General features: G+C 50.4%; 2 protein-coding genes across 4 annotated transcripts in view; one reads left to right on the forward strand and one right to left on the reverse strand.

Moving 5' to 3' along the window:
• The window catches only part of Matn4 (matrilin 4), a 20,480-nt gene continuing 1,343 nt past the window's right edge, over positions 1-19,137 (reverse strand). For 2 of the 3 annotated variants that reach the window (XM_045156505.1, XM_045156504.1), the window contains exons 2-11: positions 17,515-17,628; positions 15,229-15,801; positions 13,297-13,419; positions 8,866-8,988; positions 8,658-8,780; positions 8,442-8,564; positions 2,452-2,880; positions 2,172-2,324; positions 431-538; positions 1-346 (exon numbers count right to left, since the gene is read on the reverse strand). In XM_045156505.1, coding sequence (XP_045012440.1) covers positions 288-346; positions 431-538; positions 2,172-2,324; positions 2,452-2,880; positions 8,442-8,564; positions 8,658-8,780; positions 8,866-8,988; positions 13,297-13,419; positions 15,229-15,801; positions 17,515-17,593 — 1,893 coding nt within the window. In that variant the 5' untranslated portion in view covers positions 17,594-17,628 and the 3' untranslated portion in view covers positions 1-287. The remainder of the gene's footprint in view (positions 347-430; positions 539-2,171; positions 2,325-2,451; positions 2,881-8,441; positions 8,565-8,657; positions 8,781-8,865; positions 8,989-13,296; positions 13,420-15,228; positions 15,802-17,514; positions 17,629-19,137) is intronic. The other variant, XM_004663916.2, reaches the window with a different exon arrangement.
• Positions 18,854-19,137, forward strand: part of Rbpjl (recombination signal binding protein for immunoglobulin kappa J region like) — a 14,637-nt gene continuing 14,353 nt past the window's right edge. Inside the window, exon 1 of the mRNA XM_004663915.2 lies at positions 18,854-18,875. Coding sequence (XP_004663972.2) covers positions 18,854-18,875 — 22 coding nt within the window. The remainder of the gene's footprint in view (positions 18,876-19,137) is intronic.

The following is a 19,137-nucleotide window of genomic DNA, read 5'->3' on the forward strand; positions in this document are numbered from 1 at the left end:
TTTTTTTTTACGAAAAGAGAGGGTAAAAAAGCAATCCAATAAGGAACTGAGAGCAGCACGTGGCAAGGGCGTGCAAGTCCTCTTGCACGCGCCCACCGCCCTCCGCACTGGTCTCCGCCCATCCTCTGGCGCCCGCCCCCGGGCTCTGGCATCTGGTCCGGGCGAGGCCCGCTCGCACGCAGCGCTGGGAGCCCGCCAGCGCCTCTTCCCGGACGGTCCCAGCCGGTGCCCCGAGGACGAGCAGGGAATCCAAGCCGGCGGGGCCGCGTCCAGCCCAGATCTGGCCCTCACTGCTGGTTGGCCAGCTGCCTCTCCAGATCCTCCAGACGCTCGGTCACCTGGGCCAGTGTGCGGTTAAGGAAACCACTGGGATTCAGCGAGCCCCGCACCCGCCCTCCATCCCGCGCCTCCATCCCATCCCCAAGGATATGCTTCTGCGCCAGGCTCTCGAGCGCCCCCAGCGTGCGCCCCTGGAACTCCACCAGGCTTTCACATTCGCAGGGACTCCGCAGCTCCGTCCCAGCGCCGATGCCCTCCTCTGAGGCCCAGGAAGAAGAGTCAGAGGAATGAAAAACTACTGGAGGCCGACTCTGGCCTTGGCCCTCTGATTTGCTTCCACTGGGCCTGACGTTGAGTATATGGGCTTTGGATTCAGACAGACTTGGGAGCCAGGTAGCCCAAAGGTATTGGGAAAACACGTTTAACTTTGCTTAAACCTCAGTTTGGGAGAGAAACTATTCATTGGCGTTTGTGCGGATTCAATGACTTGTGTATGTGCATAAGATTCCAAGACTTTCTCAAACCCTAATGCCTGCCCGAGTCGTCAGAGAGCTTGCTAGAATGCAGGATGTGATTCAGAATGAGGAAGGAAGCTGAGCGTGGTGGCGCACGCCTGTAATCTCAGCACTCCGGAGGCGGAGGTAGGAGGATTGTCGTGAGTTTGAGGCCAGCCTGAGTCTACATAGTGAATTCCAAGTCAGCCTGGACTCGAATGAGACCTTACCTCCAACTCCTCCCCCCCCCAAAAAAAAAAACAAAACAGAAATAAATACAGAATGAGGAAGGAGCTGAGAACCTGTGTTTCCAATGCGCTCCCAAGTGATGCTGACATTGCTGGTCCAGAGACTTGATTGATTAGAAAAAGCCCAAAGCAGCAAGCAGTCTCCAAGTGGGACACTTTGCAATGATGAAAATGTTCTATCTGCCTGGCCCAGTTTAACACTTGAACTGTGGCTGGTGCAACTAAAAAATTATTACTATTACTATAACTACTACTACTACTACTACTACTATTATTATTATTATTTTAGCCAGGTGTCATGAGACATGCCTTTAATTTCCAGAACTCAGAAGGGAGAGGTAGGAGGATCACCGTGAGTTCCAGGCCACCCTGAGACTATATAGTGAATTCCAGATCAGCCTGAGCTAGAGTGAGACTGTACCTTTAAAAAAATGTCATCATTATGATTCAAATGTTATCTCTTCATCTTAGTTGTGTTCTTAGCAAACTGCTGATGTCATGTTAGTGATGGGATCGATGACATTCGCACAAAGACCTCCTCTAACTTTAAAGGTGGGGAAATCAAGAGTCAGAGAAGGGACGGGGTCTGCCCAGGGTCATAGAGCCAAAATGCAGAACCCCCAAAGTCCCCTGTCAACAGCCTTCCCTGTTACAGAAGAGGAGTGCTGGTTAAGTGACTTATCCAGGGTCATTCTGTAGGAGACGTAAGAATAAGGGCAGGAAAGACCCTGAAACACAGTGCCTCTACAATACCTGCCTGGATGATGCTTAGAACTGGGGAAGGGCAGTGAGAATGGACATTAAATCACAGATTGTCCTGGGCCCGCTCTACTGACCCTACCTCTGTGGGAGGAGCTGGATTCGCTGAAAGAAAAACCACATCTTAGGCCTGGGTTAGACGGTCTAAAGACCTATGTCAAGTCACTCCCGGTCACGACTACTGTCACTCATCATGTGACACAGGTTTGGTCCCCTTCCCCTCAGCTGAGGACCAGATGGCGAACCGTGGTTGCACTTAGGACCAGGCTCTGTCTAGGGAGCTGTAACTAACCAGGTGGCTCCTAAATGCGAGGGGGGAATGAACAGGAAAAGGAACCCCTCAGAGGTCCGGCCGTGAGAAAACAGAAGCTCTTGAGGGAGATGTGCTCACCGGGGCAGATGCTGCCTTTGAGATTGTCCAGCAGGTGTGACATGGCGCTGAAGTCCGGGGAGTACGACACGTGCATCTCGGCCGGTTCGGAAGCAATCTCCCGCAGCTCCTCTTCCACCGCCTTGCCCACGCCCACCGCGTACATCACGATGCCTACAGCAGAAGCCCGGGGACTCAGCGCTGGGGCGCCCCAAACCTTGGGAAAGATGCTCCCCACGGTCCCCTTCCCCGTTCCCGGGCCCACCCCGCCCCAGCCCAGTTCATCCCGAGCCGAGCCCACCTTCCTCCTTGGCGCGCGCTGCCCACACGGAGATGTCATCCTGGGAGCGGCCGTCGGTGAAGACCAGGCCCACGCGGGGCACGTGGAGGGCCCGGGGCCGCGCCCCCTGCGCCTCGGAGAAGCTGTGCTCCACCATGTGGCGCAAGGCCAGGCCGGTCATGGTCCCCCGCTCCATGTACTCCACAGCCAGCACGGCCTGCTTCACCTCGGCCGCCGTGCCGTAGCGGCCCAGCGGGAACTCGGTGCGCACGCGGCTGGAGAACTGCACCAGCCCGACGCGCGTGCCCTCGGGCGACACGTCCAGGAAGTCCACGATCTGGTTCACGAAGCGCTTCACCAGCTCAAAGTTCTGCGGGCGCACGCTCTTGGAGCCGTCCACCAGTAGAACAAGGTCCACGTGGCCTTCCCGGCACCCTGCCGGCAAGAGGGCTTGGATGGAGGGGGTCAGATCTGTGACTAGCAGGAACCGTCTGCCCAGGCAGTCAGACAGTTGCAAACATTTAGCATGCGGCAGGGACCAGCCCCGCGTCCTTGCTTGTGTGTGCCTAGCCGGCTAAATCATCATCACTGTGGTCGTGGTCTGGTCTTCGTAGTGGCCTTTGGCATTTACCAAGTGCTTAGCACAAACCAGGCGCTTGGTTAAATGTCTTTCTCTTTTTTTAAATAATCACAGTAATAATGGCCATCGTAGCTGTAATTTATTGACCGTCTATGCTATCTGTCAACTCCATAGGTAATAGTGACTGGGCCAGGACTAGAAGCCGGAAGTATCTGCCCAAACCCCTATGTCTAATTACAATGTTGCTTGATTCGGAGCCAAAGGTATTCGAAGGCTCTGAACAAGATTCAACAACAAAGGAAACTTAGCGGTTAAGACTCATGCCTGTGAAGCCTAAGGACCCAGATTCAATTCTCCAGGTCCCAGTAAGCCAGAATGCACATGGTGGCGCATGCATCTGGAGTTCGTTTGCAGTGGCTGGAGGCTCTGGTGAGCCTATTTTCTCTCTCTCTCTATTCTCCCTCTCTCTCTCTCTCTCTCTCTCTCTCTCTCGTGGTGTGTGGGTGTGTCTCTAATAAATAAATAAAATTAATCTAAAAAACTTTAAAAAATTAATATATATGTAATCCTAATCCATAAAAACATCAACATGCAGGGCAGTGGAGATGGCTCAGTGGTTAAAGGCACTTGCTTGCAAAGCCTGCAGGCCCAGGTTTGATTCCTCAGTACCAACGTAAAGCTACATGTGCAACACTGAGCATGTGTCTGGAGTTCTTACGCAGTAGCAAGAGGGCCAGGAGCACCTATAACCAATCAATCAAGCATCTCTCTCAAATAAATTTAAAAAGACAAGAAAATCAAGATAGAATGCTGGAGGAATGGCTCAGTGGATAAAGTGCCCACCACTTATGCCTGAGTCCCTGAGTTTGATCCCAGACACCACATTAAAAAAAAAAAAAATACAGGCTGGAGAGATGGCTTAATGGTTAAGGCACTTGGCTGCAAATCCTGCAGATATAGGTTCAATTCTCCTGTACCCATGTAAGCCAGATGCACACAGTAGCACATACATCTGGAGTTCATTTGCAGTGGCTAGAGGCCCTGGTGTGCCTATTCTCTCTCCCTCCCTCCCTCTCTCTCTCTCTCTAATAAAAAAATTAAAATAAATTTAAAAAAAATTCCTAAATAATGGTACCAAACTGCCTGTATTTACTGAAAAGAAAACTAATAAATTAAATTAAAAAAAAAAAATTCCAGGTTTCTGTGATCCCAGCTCATTGATGGAGAGATGGGAGGTAGAGACAGGAGAATTCCCTCAGACACTCACTGGAGGTTCAACAAAGAGCAATAGGGGAGAAAGATCCAGAGAAAGAACCCCCACCTTGAATGCGGTGGAAAGGTGAGGACTGACCCAAAAGTTGTCCTCTGACCTCCACACATGTGCAACGGCATGCATGCTCCCCAGCATGCACACGCCTGAACACACGTGTACACATACACACAAAGAAAATCAAGATATAACACAGCAAGTTGGATGCGTCCCCAGCTAGTTACAGTAACTGCTGCAAGGAGCCCATGGCAGGAACGATGGCATCTTCCTGGAGTTGTGGAGGATGCCTGCACGTGGTGACACCCAACTGGACCTCTGATTTATACTGAATAACTGTGTCTTCCAAAATTTATGTTAGATTCTGCTCCCCTAAGGTTAGGGTGTTTGGGAGGCAGTTAGTGTTAGATGCAGAATTTGTTTCTCATAAGAATTCCGGGCTGGAGAGATGGCTTAGCGGTTAAGCGCTTGCCTGTGAAGCCTAAGGACCCCGGTTCGAGGCTCGGTTCCCCAGGACCTACGTTAGCCAGATGCACAAGGGGGCGCACGCGTCTGGAGTTCGTTTGCAGAGGCTGGAAGCCCTGGTGCACCCATTCTCTCTCTCTCCCTCTATCTGTCTTTCTCTCTGTGTCTGTCGCTCTCAAATAAATAAATAGAAATTAAAAAAAAAAAAAAAGAATCCCAAGAGCACGCACTTCCTCCCGCCTTCCATCATGTGAGAACGTGGTGAGAAGGCTGCTGTGTGAGAGCCAGGGAGAGGGCTTCACCCGACACTCACTCTGCTAGCACCTTGGCCTTGGCCTTCCCGTCCTCCAGAACTGAGAAATAAATGTTTAAGATATTTTTATTTATTTATTTATTTTGGTTTTTTGAGGTAGCGTCTCACTTGGGTCCAGGCTGACCTGAAATTAACTATGTAGTCTCAGGGTAGCCTCGAACTCTCAGCAACCCTCCTACCTCTGCCTCCCAAGTGCTGGGATTAAAGGTGTGCGCCACCATGCCTGGCAAGATATTTTTTTAAAATATTTTTATTTATTTGTAAGGAGAGAGACGGGGAGGGGAAAATGGGCATGCCGGGGCCCCTTGGTGCTGCAAACAGACTCCTGATGTGCCGCTGAGCATCTGGCTTTATGTGGGTAGTGAGGAATCGAACCCAGGTTATTATTAGGCTTTGCAGGTAAGTGCCTTAACCACTGAGCATCTCTCCAGCCCTGTTTAAGACGTTGTTGTGAGCGCTGGGAGATGGTTCAGTGGATAAAGTGCTTGCCATGCAAGCAGGGTTACCTGAGTTTGAATCCCCAAAAGCCAGATACTGTAGTGCAGGCATCTATCTCTTCTTTTTTCCCCCCCGAGGTCGGGTCTCACTCTAGCCCAGGCTGACCTGGAATTCACTATGTGGTCTGAGGCTGGCCTCAAACTCACGGCAATCCTCCTACCTCTGCTTCACCAGTACTGGCATTAAAGGCGTGTGCCACCATGCCTGGCGGCATTAGCATCTGTAATCCCCATGTGTCTAGGGCAAGAAGGGAAGCACAGATGGAAAAATCGCTCAAAAGCTCTCCAGCTGGGGAAAAAAAAAAAATGGCTTAGGGGTTAAAGTACTTGCCTGCAAAGCTAAAGGACCCAGGTTCTAGTCCTCAGGACCTATGTAAGCCAGATACACAAGGTGGTGTTCATTTGCAGTGGCTGGAGGCCCTAGCATGCCTATTCTCTCTCTCTCAAATAAATACAATATTTAAAAATAATGAAGTAAATAATTTATTATTTAAAACAGCGTTATGGTTTAGATATGGCTTATGCTCCAAAGTTCATGTCCTAGGAGCCTGATCTCCAGTGGAACAGGATGAAAGGAGGCGGGTGCTGAAGAGGAAGAGATAGTGTTGGACTCGGTGTCTCTGTGACACAGGACCTGACAGGAGAAAAGAGGACTTCTAGCCTGTGGTTTTGTCCTCTTGCTTGCTGGCTCCACTGCTGTTGGCCTGAGGTGGACAGTGTCAGTGGGAACAAGAGAGAACAAGGCAGCTCACCTCGATACAGACAGGAGGCAGAGAGACAGACAGCAAGGGGCAGGACAAGACAGCCTTCAAACAGGGCGAGGTGAAACATGCCTATAATCCCACCACTTGAGAGACTGAGGCAAGAGAATTCATGGGAGTTTGAGTCCAGCCTGACTACACAGTAAGTTGAAGGCCAGCCTGGGATACACAGAGAACCCCTGTGTCAGAGAGAGAGAGAGAGGAGAGAGAGAGAGACCTTCCCAAAGGCACAATCGCAGTGACCCACACCAACTGGGTCTCGTATTCTCAAGTGCCATGGCCTCCCAGTTGCCTATTCAGATTTGGAATCCATCAGTGGATTGATCCATTGGCAAAAACTGATGCCATGATCCAACCACTACCCAAAAGCCCCATCTCTGGACATTCTGGTGTGAGGGAGCAATTCTTCAACACATGAGCCTGGGGGGCGGGGGGCATGTTATATCCAAACCATAAACGGGGCAAGTAGGAGGTAATGAGGACATAAGAACACAGCTCTAGGAAGAGAGCAATGCCCACCTCAAAGACCAGCTCAGTCTCAAGGGACAGGACCAATGACCATGACAGTGAGTAGTTATGGAGTTAGGGCACCCCACGTGTTTGATGTCTTTCACACACCTGCTCATTACTCTCTTATGCACTGTGGCCCTGGGCCACCATAAGCCATGAGGTCCTCAACAAAAGCCAAGCAGATGCTGAGATCATGTTTTGGGATCTCTAGAACTGGGAGCCAAATAAACCTCTATTTTTAAAATTATGATTATTTTTGTTTGTGTTGTTTTTCAAGGTAGGGCCTCACTCTAGCCCTGGCTGACCTGGAATTCACTATGTAATCTCAGGGTAGCCTCGGACTCACAGTGCTCCTCCTATCTCAGCCTCTCAAGTGCTGGGATTAAAGGTGTGTGCCACCATGCACAGCTCAACCTCTATTCTTTATAAATCATCCAGCCTCAGGTATTCATTACAGCACCATACAGCTAACCAAAGACAAAAAGACTACCACATAGTCTATGGCATTCTTTCTAACAACACAAATGGACTAAGATAATCTTGAAGGGTGAGCAAGAATTTGCCAAAGCAGGGAGGGATGTTTCAGAAGGGAGCGAGTGGCATGTTCAGAGGCATGGGAACTGGAAGCTCTCTAACAATTAGGAAGAGACAGGCCATGTGACTGTGACCACTGTCTATAATGAACACTGCTAACGGTACATCATTATGCAATTCCTATGCATACATATAATTTAAACTTCATAAAATAATACTTACTCTTTCTACATGCAGGAAACTATTTTCTCTTCCAATCTGTTTTTTAAATGCCAGTTGTAACCACTAATTTGCTTTCATTATCCATTAGCATGGTTGTGCCAACCATTTGAAAAACTTCGGGGTAAGACACTTGACTTTTTTGTTTTGTCTCATTTTGTTTTGTTTTGTTGTTTGTTTGTCTGTTTTATTTTTCAAGATAGGGTCTCACTCTAGTCCAGGGTGCTGACCTGAAATACACTCTTGTAATCTCAGGCTGGCCTCAAACTCACAGCGATCCTCCTACCTCTGCCTACTGAGTGCTGGGATTAAAGGCGTGTGCCATCATGCCCAGCTGATTTTTAAAAATATTTTTATTTATTTGAGAGTGACAGACAGAGAGAGAGAGAGAGAATGAGCACGCCAGGGTTTTCAGCCGCTGCAAAGGAACTCCAGAAGCATGCGCCCCCTTGTGCATCTGGCTAACGTGGGTCCTGGGGAATCAAGCCTTGAACCGGGGTCCTTAGACTTCACAGGCAAGAGCTTAACCACTATGCCGTCTCTCCAGCCCTGATTTTTTTTTTTTTTTGATAGACATTATTGAGCTGCAGAAGGAATGCTGAGCAAAGGAAAAGTAAGATCAAGTAGGAAGTTTTCAATTCACGTTGGCAGCAGGCTGGAGGATTGGCTGGGAAGTGACGGAAGCAGGTATAGCATGCCCTTCCACGGCCACCCAGCACACCCACGTCACATCACGTCGCGTCACGTTGCATTGCGTTGCATCACATCACATTACTAGGCTGCAACAAAGGCAGAGCAAGGACACTCCAAAGGCAGGCAGCTGGCAAGAAGCAGACAGACCACCCACCCTCCATCAACAACTCACGGTCACAGCTCTTGCCATCTGCCTGGAGTCGCCGCCCTTCAGGACACAGGCAGCGGTAGGAAAATCCCTCGCTTACACACTGGAACTCACAGCCATGGTCCACCCCATTGCAAAGGTCCCTGACTTAAAGGAGACACAGAGCAGGATGAATCAAGGTGGGCCCTACCAGCTAGGATCCCTTAATACTCCCCCCAGACGCCAGAGGCCCGGCCTCACCCCGACAGCTCCTCCCGTCCGGCAGCAGCTCGTGGCCCGCTCTGCAGCGGCACTGTGGGCCCCCGAGGGTGCTAACGCACATGTGCTGGCAGCTGTGGTTCCCGAGGGTGCAGTAGTCAATGGCTGGGGGAAAGAGGAGCCAGAAACACGTCACTTCTAATGGAAGCCATCAGAGGCTCTGGGATGCTGGCAGGGGAAAGGGACTTACCTCTGCAGCTCCTCTGGTCCTGCTGGAGGGTGAAGCCAGCTCGACAACGGCAGAAATAGGAGCCTGGGGTGCTGACACAGTGGTGTTCACAGCCGTGGCTTCCTTCAGCACACTGGTCAATGGCTGAAGAGGAGAAGAGATCCATATCTGCTCAAGGCTGCGCTTCACAGCCTGGCAGCATGAACACCCAGGACTCCCCTCACCAGGGCCCAAACCCCAAAATGGACTAATTCATTCTCCAGGGATGGTACCCAGGCATTTGTAACTTCTGTCAGCTCCTTCCTGCAGGGCCAGGTGATCCTCCCCACTCAAACCCAGAGCCAGAGGGTTCACGCCTGGGTCAGGTAGGAGAAGTAGACCCTGCAGTTATACAGAGCAGACCCCTGTCCTCCAGACGCTCAGAGGCATACAAGGGAAGAAGCAAGAGCTCAGCCTTTTCCTCTCTGCACTCCGTTTTCCCCATCAGCAAAGTGGAACAATAGAAAAGAATATCTGGGGTTGGAGAGACAGCTCAGTGGTCAAGATGCTTGCCTACGAAGCCTAAGGATCCAAGTTCAATTCCCCAGGACCCAAATAACGCCAGATGCGCAAGGTGGCACATGCGTCTAGAGTTCGTTTACAGTGGCTGGAGGCCCTGTCGTGTCCATTCTCTCCCTGCCCCCAAATAAATAAAGTATTTTCTTAAAAGAGTTATGGGGCTGGAGAGATGGGTTAGCAGCTAAGCACTTGCCTGTGAAGCCTAGGGACCCTGGTTTGAGGCTCAATTCCCTGGGACCCATGTTAGCCAGATGCACAAGGGGGCGCACACATTCTGGAGTTCATTTGCAGTGGCTGGAGGCCCTGGCACGCCCATTCTCTCTCTCTCTCTCTCTATCTGCCTCTTTGTCTCTCTCTGTGTCACTCTCAAATAGATAAATTAAAATGAACAAAAAGTTGTTTAAAAAAAGAAGAGTTGGGCTGGAGAGATGGCTTAGTGGTTAAGCGCTTGCCTGTGAAGCCTAAGGACCCCGGTTCGAGGCTCGGTTCCCCAGATCCCACGTTAGCCAGATACACAAGGGGGCGCACTGCGTCTGGAGTTCATTTGCAGAGGTGTCTGTCACTCTCAAATAAATAAATAAAAATTTAAAAAAAAAAAAAGAAAGAAAAGGACATTAAAAAAAAAAAAGAAGAAGAGTTGCTGCTATTCACAACTTTCTTCTGAGGAGGGTAGAGGCTAAGAACCCTCATGGTTTGGATGTGCAAAAAACAGCCTACAGGTGCAGAAGAGGAACTGGAGAAAGGAGAATTGCAAACTTCTGGGAGTCCTGCCCAAGAGATGGGGTGGAGAGAGGAAGAAGGGAACACAACAGACAGTGTGAAGATGAGTGTGTCCACAAAAGTTCTCTGTAATGGGCTGGCTGAGGGTTTCTACTTTCAGAAGCAAGGGTTTGTTGTGTGTGGATGTGTTGGTCTGTGTGAGTCTGGGTGCACATGTGCCACGTGTGTGTGTGTGGGGGGGTCAGAGGACAACTTTCACGTGTTGGTCCTCACCTTCGACCTCGTTTGAGGCAGAGTCTACAGGTGTTCATTGCTGCCAAGCTAGCTGGCTCATAAGCTTCCAGAGGATTCTCCTGCCTCTCCCAACCTTCTCACCATATTTATAACCACTGCTATTATAGGTGCCAGTGCCACAGAGTCCAGCTTGATGTGGGTTTTGAGAATCCGAACCCCTATACTCATGCTTGTGAGCAAGTGTTTCATCCACTGAGCGTTTTCCCCAGCCCTGGAACGAGGTTTCTAATCTGAGGTTATAAATGACAGGGGTTTTGGGGGGGAGGCGGGGTTGTGTGTGTGTATGTTTGATTTTCAGGTATAATTCACATCTCTGTCCACTTCTACTTGTCATAAAATGGGCATATGCACATGTACACAATCCTCCTGTGTACACAAGCATGCAAGCTAAAGACTTTAATTTACATAATATATCATCATGTGTAAAAATATCATCATGTGTAGAGTTGAAAGTTTGGGAAAAGGATTCATAAGGACAAGGAATAGAGGAGAGCCAGGCAAGGGGGCGCACACCTGTCATCCCAGCACTCAGGAGGCCAAGGCAGGAGCGTCATGTACCCACGTAATCCAAACGCACAAAGTGGTGCATGCAACCAGAGCTCATTTGCAGTGGCAGGAGGTCCTGGTGCACCTATTCTCTCCCTCTCTCTCTCTTTCTTTCTCTCCCTGTCTCTGCCTTTTTATGTATCTTTCTCTCAAATAAATAATAAAAACTTTTTTAATAGATAGGGAAGGGAAAGAGAGAAAAGAGGAGGGGAACTGAGGGGAGGGGGGAAGGGAAGCTCACAACAAGATGTGACCACTGGAAGTCTAGAAGTCATAGGGAAGGGTTTGAATGTTCACAGTCATCACATACAGATTTTTTTGTTTGTTTGTTTTTTGAGCAAGGGTCTCATTCTAGCCCAGGCTGGCCTGGAACTCACTCTGCAGTCCAGCCTAGTCTTAAACTCACAGCAATCCTCCTACCTCAGCCTCCTGGATGCTAAGATTAAAGGTGTGTACCACCACACCCAGCTTCATGCCAACACTTTAAAATTTTTTAACAAGAAAACCCTGGGTGGCATCCAGCTTTCTGGAATCACATGGCCTTTCCCCCCAGATTTTGTAAAGCTGAGAAATAATGTATGGAATGCTCCTAACACAGTGTCTGATACTAAATTGTCACTCAGTAAGTGGTACCAAAATATGACCACAAGAGTCGACATACACAGGAAAAAGAAAAGCCCAGTTGTACAAGCAAGACGTCATGTGCCTTAGCTTCTCAGAAGACACAAGTGAAGGGACAGGTCTTGAAAGATTTGTAGAGGGAATAAGGAGCAACAAGAGCAGCCTAGCTGAGCATTGCAAAAAATAAAAATAAATAAAAAAGATGAGGTACAGAGGTAAGAATGAATAGCATTTAGGGGGAGACCCACCTAGTTAAACATCCCCCAATCCTGTCTAAATCATAGAAACTGGAAGAATGTGCCTGGGAAGAGAAAGAAAGGGAAGGAAAGGAAAGGAAAGGAAAGGAAAGGAAAGGAAAGGAAAGGAAAGGAAAGGAAAGGAAAGGAAACAAACAAACGACAGACAAACCAGATTTAGGAAGTGGACTGGAGCCAGAAAGGCTATGAAATATGAAAGCACATTTCACCAGTGGGGATGGGGGCCAAGATTCCTAGTCTTGCCTATGCTGACCTCAGTCTCCTTTGGAGAATCTGTTTTGCTTTTTCAGAAGGTAGCTAGAATGAGGAGATGAACCACCCCTCACACATTAGCCAGGACCCAGGTGAAACCACAGAGGAACCGGCGAGGTGAGCAAGAGTGCTGCTTTGATGAGCCTCTCCACCAGCACCAGGGCAGGGAGACAGCCCCAGAGGACACTCAAAATGCAGCAAAGCAGGAACCCAGAAGCTGCTGAGAGCACAACACGAAAGCAGACTTAAAACACACCCACCGTGGCTCAGGGAATTTTGAGAAAGACAGGGAGGAAGTATGGTAAGGGCCACAGAGTGGAAGGGAATGTCCAGAGGCACTGCCGCCCCCTTACAATGACTGACTGATGCTCCCCAATCTCATAACCCACACACCTAGGGGGAACATTAGCAATGCCACTGAGAGGTGCCCTCAGTGGGATGGGGGTAGGGAGGATGGAAATAACGGTTCTAACATGTGATGTAGCCATACAACCTTCTTTTTTTAATTTAATTTTACAACTCTCTACCTAATTTAAAAAAAAAAAAACAGACAGGGGCTAGAGAGATGGCTTAGTGATTAAGTACTTGCCTGTGAAGCCTAAGGACTCTGGTGCAAGGCTTGATTCCCCAAGACCCATGTTAGCCAGATGCACAAGGGGGGTGCACGCGTCTGGAGTTTGTTTGTAGAGGCTGGAGGCCCTGGTGCGCCCATTCTCTCTCTTTCTCTCTCTCTCTGCCTCTTTCTCTCTCTGTCTGTCGCTCTCAAATAAATAAATAAAAGTAACAAAAAAATTTTAAAAAGGGGGGTTGCTGGAGAGATGGCTTAGTGGTTAAGGTGTTTGCCTGTGAAGCCAAAGAACCCAGGTTCTATTCCCCAGGACCCATGTAAGCCAGATGTAGAAGGGGCACATGTGTTTGGTGTTCATTTGCAGTGGCTAGAGGCCCTGGCGTGCCCATTCTCTCTCTCTATTTGTCTCTCTTTCTGCTTGCAAATAAATCAATAAAATTAAAAAAAAAAAAAAAAGATTCCCAGTTCTGGTTCCACCAAGGACTTGTGTGACCATAGGTCATGCCTGTCTGAGTCTTGTATCTCTTTACTTCCTAAGCCCCTACCAAACTCATGGTTCTGGTGCTGGGTGAGGGGGTTGGGGGGAAAAAAGAGGTACAGGAGCAATGAGATAGCAGGGCAGGGGGTGGCTCTCACCCAAACAGTTCTTCTTGTCTGCGGCTAGCTTGTATCCAGGGTCACAAGTGCAGTGGAAGGTTCCCGGAGTGTTGACACACTGGTGCTGACAGCCATGATCCCGTGCAGCACACAGGTCCTTCCCTGAGGACACACAGACATGAATCAGCAGAGGACAGCTGGGGCAGGAGCCTCAGAGAGGGCTGGATGGAGAGGGGACCTGAGCCTGGCATCATCCTCAAGGATGGCATTGGGTGGGATGTGGCTCCAGGTGGGAGGCTTAGGGGAAGTAGGGCTTGAGCAGTCCCTATGAATAGGCTCAGAAGAGGGCGCTGGACCACATGCTGGGATAGGGTACGGCCACACACAGATTACGGCAACGCAGGAAGATGGAGAGGTACTAGATCAAGGCCAAAATATAACTAGAAAACTGGGTGTAGTGGCACAGTCCTGTAATCTCACCACTTAGGAGGTGGTGGCAGGAGGACCAAGATTCAAGGCCAGCCTGAGACCTAGTCTCAAAAAAAAAAAAAATTAAAAACCATGGTTGGAGGGAGAGGTTGCTTAGTGGTTAAGACACTCACCCGCAAAGCCAAAGGACCCAAGTTAAATCCCCCAATACCCATGTAAAGACAGATGTACAAGGTGGTGTGTGACTCATTTGCAGTGGCTGGAGGCCCTGATGTACCCATTCTATCTGCCTCTCTCTCTTTTTCTCTTTCTCTCTTAAGTAAATAATAAATTAAAAACAGGACTGCAGAGATGGCTCAGCAATTAAGTCACTTGCCTGCAAAGCCTAATGGCCCAGGTTTGATTCCTCAATACCTACATAAAGCCAGATGGACAATGGAGTTCATTTGCAGCAGCTTGAGGCCCTGGTGTGTCCATTTTCTCTCTCTCCCTCTCTCTCTCTCTCTCTCCCCTTCTCTCTCTCTCTCTAAAATATCTGGGCTGGTTCAGCAACTAAAGGTGCTTGCTTGCAACACCTGCTGGCCCATTCTGGATTCCCCAGTATCCATGTAAAGCCAAAGAGGAAAGTGCACAAAGAGGAAAGTGATGCAAGCATCTGGAGTTTGTTTTCAGTGGCAAGAGGTATGACAAGGCCCTGGCACACCCACTCCCATTCATTCATTCATTCATTCATTCATTCTCTCTGTCTGTCTCTTCACAAACAGATAAAAAATATTTTTTTAGGCTGGGCCTAGTGCCACATGTCTTTAATCCCAGCACTGGGGAGGCTGAGGTAGGATGATTGCTGTGAGTTCGAGGCCAGCCTCAGACTACATAGTGAATTCCAGGTCAGTCTGGGCTAGAGCAAGACCTTACCTCGAAACACACACACACACACACACACACACACACACACACACACACACGCACACGCACACACACACACACACACGTGTGTGCATATTTTTATGGGCCTGTATGGTGGCTTGTACCTGTAATCTTACCACTAGAAAATCTGAGATACGGATTGTTATGGGTTTGAGGCCAGCCTGGACTACAAGAGTTCCAGGTTAGACTCTGCCTCAAAAACAGCAAACCAAATCCAGTGTGACTAGAAGAGATCTTGCATCATTCGTAGAAACAGCTGTGTGGGGAGCAGCCAGACCCACGCGGACGCTGAACCGAGAGTAAGGAATTGTGAGTCTTGGGTTGAAGGTGTTTTTGGTGCTGGAGTTTGACATTAAGTTCGTGACAAACGACAACCCCTGATCGAAGCCGCACCAGCTAGACGCTGGGTGGAATCAGCGGAAGCGAAGGTCACAGAGCTGAAACGTGGCACGCCTCACACCTCCTGGCAGGGGATCTGGGTGCGGGGTGGAGGGAGCAGACGTGCGCATGCGTCCGACTACCCCGTAGAGGGGGGGAGGGGGGAGGGGAGGGAGAGGAGGCGCGCATGCGCAGGGTCACCGGCGGGTCAGGGCTGCCCGCGCCCCTCCATCTCACCGCACAGCCGGCCCTGGAACTGCAGGCCGAAGTCCTGGATGAGGTCGAAGGACTCGACGAGGAAGACGTGCTGGTCCAGCGGCGGGGACGCCATGGCGCGCAGGGAGCCCACGTCGGCGCGCTGCACCCCCACGGCGTAAATCTCGATGCCGCGCGAGCGCGCCTGCGCCGCCACCTCGGCCACGCGGTCCTGCGGCCGCCCGTCGGTCACGACGACCAGCACGCGCGGCACGCGCTGCGCCCGGGGCCGCGCGCCCTCCGCCTCGCTGAAGGCCACGGTCATGGCGTACTGGATGGCCAGCCCGGTCATGGTGCCCTGCGCCAGCGGCACCAGGGCGCGGATGGCTCGCTCCATGTCCTCGCGGCGCGAGAAGGCCCCGAGGGGAAACACGCTCTGCACTTGGCTGGAGTACTGGATGACCCCGACGCGCGTGGCATTGAGCCCCACGTCCAGGCTGCGGAGGAGGCCCACCAGGAACTGCCGCATGGTCTCGAACTCGAAGGGGCGCACGCTGCGCGAGCTGTCGATCACGAACACCAAATCCAGAGGCCGGGCGGTGCACGGAGGAGGACCTGCCGAGGGGCACCGCAGACGTCAGCGACAGCTTGATCTCCCAGGAAAGCCCAGAAGACCTAGCACAACAGATAACGCTCGTCCATCGTGCGTTGCGGACCTGAGAGAGGACATTGCAGAAATTCCTCTATCCCCCCTCTCCCCGCCCACCACCGCTCTGAGGGCTGTTCTGAGGATTGGGTGAGGACTTGCTGCAAACTCAAATGCCTTTGTGAGGTTTGGAGAGATGGCTCAAGGGTTAAAGGCAGTTGCTTGCAAATCTGTTGGCCCAGGTTCGGTTCCCAAGTACCCACATAAACCCAGACACACATGCATCTGGAGTTTGTGTGCAGTGGCAAGAGGCCTTGGTGCACCCATCCATTCTCTTTCTTTCTAATAAATAAATTTACACTTTTTAAAAAATTATTTATTTATTTATTTGAGAGTGACAGACACAGAGAGAAAGACAGATAAAGGGAGAGAGAGAGAGAATGGGCGCGCCAGGGCTTCCAGCCTCTGCAAACGAACTCCAGACGCGTGCGCCCTCTTGTGCATCTGGCTAACGTGGGACCTGAGGAACCGAGCCTTGAACCGGGGTCCTTAGGCTTCACAGGCAAGTACTTAACCACTAAGCCATCCCTCCAGCCCAAATTTACACTTTTTTTCCTCTCGTGTTCTTAATTTTGAAGTAGGGTTTCACTCCATCCCAGGCTGACCTGATACCCATTCTGTAATTCCAAGGTGGCCTTGAACTCACAGCAGTCCTCCTACCTTTGCCTCCCAAGTGTTGAAATTAAAGGTGTGCACCACTATGCCAGCTAAATGTAATTGTTTAAAACTCAAATGCTTATAGGGACCAGGCAGGCAACATGAATGAATGAACTGGTTGAGTAAGGGCCATGGATCCCCAAAGAGGCTTTATCCTTCCCAAATTGGAAATTCCCTAAAGTGGCACACTCCAGCAACATACTGTCTTCCTATAGCCTTGTGGACTGAATATTAGGTGTTTGCATTTTTTTCTTTAAATATTTATTTATTTATTTAAAGGGGGGGAGAAAGAGAATATGGGCACACCAAGGCCTCTAGCCACTGCATAGGAACTCCAGGTGCATGCACCACCTTGTGCCTCTGGCTTTATGTGGGTACTGGGGAATAGAATCCTGGTCCGTAGGCTTTGCAGGCAAATAGTGCCTTAACTACTGAGCAGTCTCTCCAGCCCCTGAATGTTTTTTTTTTTTTCAATAAAAGCCTCAAATCAGGACTTTCATCTGAAATCTACTGAATTTTCCTGTTTTCAATAAACTTCAATAAAAAATTAAAAGTCCTTGATGAGGGCTGGAGAGATGGCTTAGCGGTTAAGCGCTTGCCTGTGAAGCCTAAGGACCCCGGTTCGAGGCTCGGTTCCCCAGGTCCCACGTTAGCCAGATGCACAAGGAGTTCGTTTGCAGAGGCTGGAAGCCCTGGCGCGCCCATTCCCTCTCTCTCCCTCTATCTGTCTTTCTCTCTGTGTCTGTCGCTCTCAAATAAATAAATTTTAAAAAAATAAATAAATAAAAGTCCTTGATGAAACCACACCCTACAGATGAGAAATTGTGGCCCAGACTGGTGAAGTAGAAAGCTCAAAGCCTGCTCAGCCTGCTGCTTGTCTCTCCCTGGGGCAGCCCTGGCTGGAGGCAGGTGGAAAAATCTCTTCGGCTCCCCCCTCCCATGCCGAGGGCTGAGCCCCAGCTCACCTGCTGACTGGAGCTGAGTTTCCCAGGGCTGGAAAAAGACCAGCAACACGGGCAGTGACCAGCAAAGAGGGCCCTTCATGATGCTTGGAGGGCCGAGAACCAAGGTGTCAGAGCCTGGAGGGAGGAAAGAAATTAGTCAAATACTGACGTTCACGGAGCTCTTATTCTGGGGGAGGCGCACTTGGAAGTAAGGGGGAAAGGGTCGTTTTTTCCTTTAAAAAAAAATGTATGTGTGTATGTGTTCACTCACATGGGAGTGCACATATGCCACTGTGTGTGTGGAGGTCAGAGGACAATCTTCAGGCCAGTCCTCACCTTCCGCACAGTTTTGCGGCAGGGGTCGCTTGTTGACCACTGCATTCCCGAACATCAGGGGAATCTCCCCGCCTCTGCCTCCCTTCTTACTGCTTGGTGCTGGGATGACAGAACCACAGTTTCTGGCTTTTACATGGGGCCAGAGGACCCGAACTCAGGTCATAATTGTATAGTGAGCGCCTTGACCACCGAGCCATCTTCCCAGCCAAACGCTCTATTTTTGTGTGTTTGAAATATCTCGTAATAATAATATTAAAAAAAAATCATCACACTGGGGTTGCTGGGAAACACAACAGATTCTTTGTAGAACTGCAGGAAAGCTACACTTTGCAAACTGTAAGATACCAAATAAATGTAGATAAAAGCTTATAAAAGAAAATCCGGGCTGGAGAGATGGCCCAGCGGCTAAGGCATTTGCCAGCAGTGCCTAACAACCCAGGTTCGATTCCCCAGCACTCACATAAAGCCACATACACAAAGTGGTGCGTGCATCTGGAGTTAGCGCGCAGTGACTAAAGTGCACCCATTCTTTCTTTCTCTCTCTCTTTCCCTCTCTCCCTCCCTCTCCCTCTTCTTGCAAATAAAATACTTTTTTAAAACTTTCTTAAGTACTAGGCATAATGTTAAACATCATACATTGTGGCATTTAACCCTCTGTCCGATTCTGACACTTAGCCGCGCCAAGACCAAAATCTCAGGCCTTTCGGAGGCGGGCCAAACCCCAAACCCGCGCTCTCTAGCAAGCTGGACTTCTGTGTTCACCGCCTGATGCCAGGAGTGGCCGCCAGGGGACGCCTGCCGGGTCTGGCCTCTGCGGCCGTGGGAAGCCCACATCTGCCCTGCAGGTGTTCCAGCCCAAAGCAAACAGGGGGTGCTGGGAGCCCCGGACCTTGGAGATAAGGCTTAGAGAAGATATATCCAGCGCAATATAACCGGAGCAGAGGTGCGAAGAGCTCCGACGCCCGCGGCGCTGGACGCACCAAGAGGTCAGCGAGAGCGCGGCTTGGGGCCTGGCAGAGCGGCCATGGACCCCGTGGGGGCAGCAGGTGAGCCTACACCTTCCTGCAGTCCCTGGCGACGTCCCTTGAGAATCACGAAGGACCCAGCATCCCTGTACGGATGGGGAAGCTGAGGCTCAAGAGGGCTGACAGCCCAGTACAGGGGCAGGACTGCGGTTGCCCTCCCATTCTCCCTCCAGAGCTGCCGGGGGATCTCCCTGGCGCCCAGGAGTCACACCGCCTCTTTTCCTTCCTTTCCCCACCCCAAGCCCCCACACCGCACGCTAAGGCTGCGCTGGGCATTTTTATG

This window comes from Jaculus jaculus, chromosome 8 (assembly GCF_020740685.1).
Source record: "Jaculus jaculus isolate mJacJac1 chromosome 8, mJacJac1.mat.Y.cur, whole genome shotgun sequence".
In the NCBI taxonomy this organism is placed as follows: Eukaryota; Metazoa; Chordata; class Mammalia; order Rodentia; family Dipodidae; genus Jaculus; species Jaculus jaculus.